Source organism: Mesitornis unicolor, unplaced genomic scaffold (genome assembly GCF_000695765.1).
Source record: "Mesitornis unicolor isolate BGI_N332 unplaced genomic scaffold, ASM69576v1 scaffold37036, whole genome shotgun sequence".
Classification (NCBI taxonomy): domain Eukaryota; kingdom Metazoa; phylum Chordata; class Aves; order Mesitornithiformes; family Mesitornithidae; genus Mesitornis; species Mesitornis unicolor.
The window spans coordinates 8,945-16,358 of record NW_010190943.1 but is presented as its reverse complement, the minus strand read 5'-3'; the positions used below and the strand labels follow the sequence as shown (position 1 = coordinate 16,358).

The following is a 7,414-nucleotide window of genomic DNA, read 5'->3' as shown; positions in this document are numbered from 1 at the left end:
CAACTAAAATCAGTATGGCAACATACAATGTAATAATGTGGGTGTACGAAGTCATTCAAAGCCAAATTTGTGGACAGCACCACACTGCCACAGCCTTGCTGGCTAGATTTATAGTTAGTCTGGCAAGAATATTACACTAAAGTAGCTGCACTACTTGTATGCAAACTAGCTTTGTCAGAGGATGCTTTGGTAGCTCGGCAGTATTGCAACTGGCTCTGTGAGCACACTTGGTTCTTGAAACAACTTTCAAGAACTGCAATTTCCAAGCAAATTTGTAATGTAGAAGTAGCCTAGGTTCAAAACATAGCACGGATGTAGAATGGTCACATGATGGTCAGATGGCAAGGCTACACGACACCCAGTCCTACAGCAGGCATTCCCTCTATACCTTAAATGGTTTCACACATAGGTGCATTGTGTATGGAGAACATTCCACAATCTCTACACAATAATCATTGGACAAATTAGGAAAGCTGCAAATACCACATAGATTATTTTTTCCTATGAGGCAACAGAGGGAAAGGATAAAGGAATATGAAAAGAGAGACAAAGTTGCTCAGTTTTCACATCCAATAGCAATCTTGCAATCTTAAAGAAAAAGACAAAACGACAACAACAAAAAATAGATGTGACTTCTTCCTGAAGCAAGAATGCAAATTTTAACACAAGACAAACACCTCTGGACAGCCCAAGTTTAAGTGTGTATTAAAACACAGCACATTTTGAAAAGTGACTTATATCACTGTACCATCTCTGAATCAACCCACATCAATGTGGTTAGTTTATGCGTTAACAGCTTTGCTTATCTAACTGCCACTTCAGCAAACACATGAAGAGACAAAGGTGAATCAGAGTTCCTTCTAGTTAATACATCGACAGCCAAGGTCAGGTGCTCTGCCCAGTTACGTTTTTACAGAAATTCTCTCCTTACTCACCTGCAACACAGGAGCTGAAATGTGTAATGTCCTTAACAAGAAAGGACTGAAATGCCTGAGAACACAGGAACTAGCTCCTGTAGACGCTATATGGTATTCAGACCTCTGGCAGGACCTAAACCAATTCTGACCTGTTGCCCACGTTGTCTGTGCTAGATGAGGCTGCCTGCGAGAACAGAAACTAGCTGACTCATCTGTCACCTCACACTTCTTTTCCCTTTGCTGCTTGCTAAAATCTCTGTCTTAATCCAAGAGTGCCTTCTCCACTCAAGCATACCTCAGCAGTATGCTGCCTGACAAATGTTTATGATCAAATCCTTGTCCTCATTTACTACTGTACAAGTCTGACATTTCAAAGGGTGGAGCCAGAAACGAGAACAAGAGCATAATGCAAATTATGAGAGTAGACTGATGTGCTGGAGAGAATCCATTCTTCCTCTGGCTCTGCAGGACTGGCAGTGGAAGGCAGTAATAAAGCTGAAGTGGACAGATATTCTTTGCACTTGAACAGGTCAGGATTTAAACAGGAAATTGCACTTTTTTTAGAATCACTTTTAGAAATAAAACTGCCATCCGATATTCATCCTGCAACTAAAAAGTCAGATGAAGATATCAAATTACAAGAGAAAGCTGTGAAATTCCATCTGCATTGCTTTCATATACCTATAAAAATGTTCTAAGGGGCTTTAAAAGCAGTTCAAGAGTAAAAATAAAATGATCTCCCAAACTGCAGCTGAAATGTTAGGATCTGTAGGAGGGCATAATCAGACATTCAAGTGTGCATTGCTGGTGGTGGTACTATTTTTGAGACTGAATCCTTTACATGGTCAAAAGTACCCATGTGACATTAATCATAAACAGCATGCACGGACAACCTGAAAAGAAACATCAGGCACCGCCTTTCTTTTGCAATTGCTCCAGTTTTCTTCTTAAGAGGTTGTAGTTTTCCTTGGTCCCCGGTGCCATAGGATCAAGCTTCAGAGAGACTTCATAGTGCTTCTTTGCTAAGTCAAGATTCCCCCAGCGATGATAAAGCACAGCTGGAACATCAAGGAGGAATTTCATTAGCAATATTGTTGAATAATGTGCAATCTTGCCAATCACTTGGAAAACAACATGAAAGCATTTGTTTGCGGTGAGGGTCTCTCGCTGGCTGGTGGCACAGTAGCTGCTTGTTCTGTTGCCAAATGCAGGAGCAAAGCCTGGGAGCAGAACTGGCATGGGAATGGTAAAGGAATGAATTACACTGCAGCCATAAATGGCAGCTCTTATCTGGTGAGCTCATTGCGGGTTACAAGCATAGCATAAATGAACCAATTTGCAGATGCTCAAGTGCAGCTACCTCTGGGCTGGATTGTGCAGCTCTCTCGATCTGTCATATCATGCGACAGCTTTTCTGGTTTAGTGCCCTGTTCTTCTGGCTGGCAGTTTTTCTAGGAAGCGAAACAGAAATCTGCCCAGCAGGAAGAAGGCTCAAAAGATTGCTTTTTCTTTTTAAACACAATGAATATGAAGCAAACAAACAATACAGCTGATAAGAGTTAGAAGGGCTCTTACCCAAATTACCATGATAACTGGCAGCATTTGGATTGGCTTTAATTGCCTTGAGGAACAAAGCTTCAGATTCCTGAATAAGTTAGAAGAACAAGTCAACAGGACAGTCTACTCTTATAGCATATAAAATAATGCAAAATTTACCCACAATTCTAATTAAAAACCCTCCCAAACTATGCCATGTCTATATGATACCACTGTATATATATTCTAAGCCAGCGTGATCCTGTAGAGCTCAGGTGGCCAGCCTCCAGAAAACATTAATTATGCTACAAATAAAAGTGCCATGCTTTCACAGGCTGCTGTTATTTTAGCAGAGCTATTACGTACCAGTGACATTCGCAAAGCAGCTTACATTTTTTATTTTCATACTTATATTTTCAAACATTATCTACTGAAGTTTTCTCTATTTATTCAATCAAGTTAAGGATAATATAATTCAGTATCTGAGCAAACTGCTTTTAGACACCTTTCCCTTCAAAATAGTTTTTTAGCATTTAAAATGAGGGCATTCCAGTAAATCCCTTTCAAACAGGTGTTTCAGCATGGTTCTTAGCAGAGAGTAGCTGAGTGTCTGTTACTTTAAAAAATCAAGGCAACTGACATATTCCTCACAAGTTACCTTTTCCGTATTACCACTGTGGCTGATATCTGAGTACTTCTTAGAAAAGTTAAGCTCTCACCAAATATTCAGAGAAAATTTACCACTAAATTTATTATCCAATTCAAACATTTTTATTTTCCCAAACTAGCTGCTAATACAGATACTTTTGCTCCAGAGCATCTTTCCTGCAGAAGTTTAAAAAGATACCTCCCCCCACAATCCAAATGGAGCATATTTACTCATTTGCATGTAAGTTTAGATATTTTAGAGAGTAAATTTTACATTTTAGATTTCTGTGTTTTAGGGAAAGCTACCATTCAGTTTCAATGCAAATGACTTGAAGATAAAATTACCTCAGTGTGGTAGGCTTCCATCTGAATGCACATACTTGCTGTCTGAGGTATGTGAGAACAATAACCTGGGGAAAAAGCCTTTCTGTTGTGCTGAGCTTTTATTACTTATATCCACAAAACACAACACAGGCTCAACTGAAAAAGAAAACCTGTCAGCCAGATTTCTGGTTCCACCATCTTCTCATGTGAAGCATGAAATAAATCTCTGTGAGGGTCCCTCAGGGGACAAGAAATTTCTGATGTCGAGATTGAGTGACTCAACTTTGAGTCACTTGAGAGCTTCCCAGTACATCCAAATTCAAACCCAAACTACATGCTCCTTTCAAAGCATTCCTTAGTACAGCTGAGACTGCCACTCTGAAGCCAAGAGAGGGACTGGTGCAGAAACTACCTTCACCTTCTCAGATGAAGGAAATTAGAAGCCCTAGGGTTCTTGACAAATCATGTTGCAGGACATCCTGTTTCAGGAGAAGGAATACTTGGATAGGAGTGATCAAGGGAACCAGATGTCTGGAAGTCTAGGGAGTATATGACTCTATGTTGCAAGTTTTAGCATTGCTTTTCCCTGGCATAAGCAGCAGCTCCAGCATCCTCATACCCAGACTATGAATGTTCCTGGATGCGTTAGTCTCTTTGAAACCCATACTACTTAGTTTCTTTGTTAATGTTTTGGATGATAGTAGTGAATGCACTTTCAAAAACTGTACATGTAGCACCTAAGAGGAGGGAATGCTAAATACACTAGAGAGGAGAGCTACCATTTAGAAAAGCCTGAACAAGACAGAGAAATGGACTAGCAGGAATCACAGAACAGTTGAGTTTGGAATGGACTTCTGAAAGTCATCTGGTCCACCCTCCTCGCTCAAGCAGGGCCAGCTGCCCAGCACCATATCCAGGTAGCATCTCTAAGGACGAAAATCTGGGCAACCTGTGCCAGTGTTTGGTCACAGTGAAAAAGCATTTCCTGATGTTCAGAGAGAACATCTCATGTTTTGGTTTGGGCCCACTGCTTCTTGTCCTGTCACTCTGCACCACTGAAAAGAGCCTGGCTCCACCCTCTTTGCACCTTCAGGTATTTATATATAGAAAGAGATCCTACCCCTAAGACTTCTTTTCTCCAGGCTGAACAATCCCAGCTCTCTCAACCTATCCCCATAGGAAGGATGATCCAAGTCCCTTCACCACCTTCACCGGACTCTCTCCAGTATGTCCATGGCTCTCTGAGAACTGGACACAGGACTCCAGGTGTGACCTTACCAGTAGAGAGACCTCCCTTCAACCTGCTAGCAACACTCCTAGCACAACCTAGGATATCATTAGCCTTCTTTGCCACAAGGGCACATTGCTGGCTCATGTTCAATCAATCTGGTGTACACCAGGACCCTCAGGTACTTTTCTGCCAAGCTGCTTTCCAGCTGGGTGGCCTCCAGCATGTACTAGTACCTGGGGTTGTTCCTCTCCAGCTTCAAGGCTTTGCACTTCCCCTTGTTAAACTGCATGAGTTTCCTACCAGCCCATTTCTCCAGCCTGTTTAGGTCTCTGGATGGTAGCATGACTCTCTGGCATCATAGCCACTCCTCCCAAGTTTTGTGTCATCTGCAAACCTGCTGAGGGTGCCCTCTGCCCCATCATCTAGGTAAATAATTTTTTTCTTTTTTTTTTTTTTACCACAAGGGTGGTCAAACACTGGAAGATGCTGTCCAGAGAGGTTTTAAAATCTCCATCCGTAGAGGTGTTCAAGATTCAATTGGAGATGGTTCTGGTTTGGGTCAGGCGTTGGACTTGATAACCTCTGGATGTCCCTTCTGGTCAAAATTATTCCGTGATTCTAACTCAGTCACCTGAGAGACATGACATACTGAGGCTCAAACATTTGGAAGCCTAGTGGTGTTGCAAGATAAACTCCTCTCTTTGTATTACCATCCAAGCCTAAAAATCAGCAGTGGATTGGCACTTGAAAGTATATACCAGTCAGAAGCCCCACAAAGTTGTATGTTTTTCCACTGCAAATTTTAGTATTTTGGTCTAATAGGTAAGGTAAATCTCTCCTTTCTTCACAGGGCAGGCTAAGAGCAATCAAAGTAAAAGATGTGCTGTCCAATTAATTCAGTTTTATGCCTAAAAGTTGCCACCTACCCAAAGAAGCAGCACCTAATGTATGGACTCATCCTCTCACTGCTGAAGCACAATGGGACAACATGTAAAATGTGTCCCCAGAAAATTTAATGAAATAGATTCTCAGAGCTGACTGCTATTACCATACATCTTCCACTATGTGCTGAAAACATTTTTATCACCACTGCTTTGCTCAGCAGCTAGTAGAAGCATAGTGGCTGATTAAAGGCTATTTAAGGTGCATCATATTCATATTACTGTAGATATATGGAGTAAATATACATTCCAGTACATCCGGTGATATTTCAAGTTGCTCTATCTTGCCAAATCTTCAAGTGTTGCCAAGAAACTTGCACACTGCATATAGCAAAGGCTTTGGAGTGCACACTGCACTCCATCTGCTGCCAAGGCCACAGCACAAAATTGTAGTCTGGCTTTATTTCAAATACAAAGAATGCTGAATGATTTTGATTTATTGTCCTTTTTACAGAAAAAGCGTAGATGTATACATAACAAAAATACAGCACACGTATTTTCAGAGAACTAAAGATAGCTTGGTTCATCATCTGTAGTGACAAGAGTAGTGTTTAGAGGAGAATTCTACCTTGGTTTAACAGATGTTAATTAAAAAACAAAACAAAACCACCCAAACAGCTCATGCTTTATGTGCTTTTGTTTCTGAAACAATAAATCATTCATGAGTAGATACAAAAAGAAATAATAAAGGGCTGGTTTTTGTGGTTTTTTTTGGTCACTTAGGAAAACCATCTTCTGCTGAAAATCGAAGTGCATTTGAAACTGAAGCATAATATTGTGTGCTTATTGGAAGGAAATACCTCGTAACATAGTAAAGCCTTTTTGACTCCATGTTAAAATAAGAGATAACAAAAATGCCCAGAACAAATCTTACTTTATGGCAACAGAGCCAATACAACAACTTTTATACAGACACATAACAAGTAACCTAGTAAATGAAATGCCTGAGGTTATACAACACATCAGACACAGCCAGGCAGCCCTCTGGAAATTACCTCCATCACCTTGACAGTCTCCATCCCCCTCCTCCCTTCCCACACTGAACACTCAATAACAATCCTTAAAGAGCCATCCCCTTCTCTCTGTTTTTACATAGTGAGATGGTAGACAAGAAATCTGAATTTTCCATGCTTTTTACTGTCATTTAGCATTCTCCCACTTAAAATACCTGCAGCACCTCTTTCCAGGTGATGCAAAATACAGCTGTTGAGATCATATCATAAGTGAGTCCACTTTCCAATTCCCTTTATTTTCTCCCCATCAGTTTCTAGTCACTAGTTGAGTTTTTTGCTCTACACAAACCCACTACTCCACATTGAAGTACTAAAACACTTGCTGGCTCCATGCTTTCTTCCCTGGGCTCTACTGCTCCTTTTGCTTTATTCAGGATGCTGACTCGAAAGCTTGATTTTCCCCTACTATCATTTCTGCTTTTTCTCCAACACATTCTCCTGCAGCATAGTGACCTTTCAGAGCTAGCAATCAAAATCACTACCTCCTCTTTTGTTTTTTAAATCCACTAAGACAAGACTTGTTTCTCCTACACCTGGAAAAGTTTTCTAGCTTGTTTTCAACTTATTTTTTCTATTTATTTCATTATAAATGCTCTTTACTCTGACATGCTGCATACTCTTCTTGATGAATAACTATACAATCCTCTATTCTGTCACAGTCATGACTCATCAAAATAATCCTCACAATTACCTCCTCCATAAACTCATCCCTTATACATTCTGGATGTTAATTTGTATCCTTCTGGAAATTTGTTAAAGTAACCTAAAATGTTTATTTTATAACAGTCTCAGGTGGAGAGAGAA

The 7,414-nt window shown here is 40.4% G+C and overlaps 1 protein-coding gene across 1 annotated transcript in view; it reads right to left on the bottom strand.

Moving 5' to 3' along the window:
• Positions 1–1,823: 1,823 nt before the first annotated feature.
• LOC104542326 (transmembrane and TPR repeat-containing protein 4) overlaps positions 1,824–7,414 on the bottom strand; it is a gene marked incomplete at its 5' end in the record, with an annotated part of 8,729 nt that continues 3,138 nt past the window's right edge. The window contains 2 exons of the mRNA XM_010186586.1: positions 1,824–1,975; positions 2,493–2,562. Coding sequence (XP_010184888.1) covers positions 1,824–1,975; positions 2,493–2,562 — 222 coding nt within the window. The remainder of the gene's footprint in view (positions 1,976–2,492; positions 2,563–7,414) is intronic.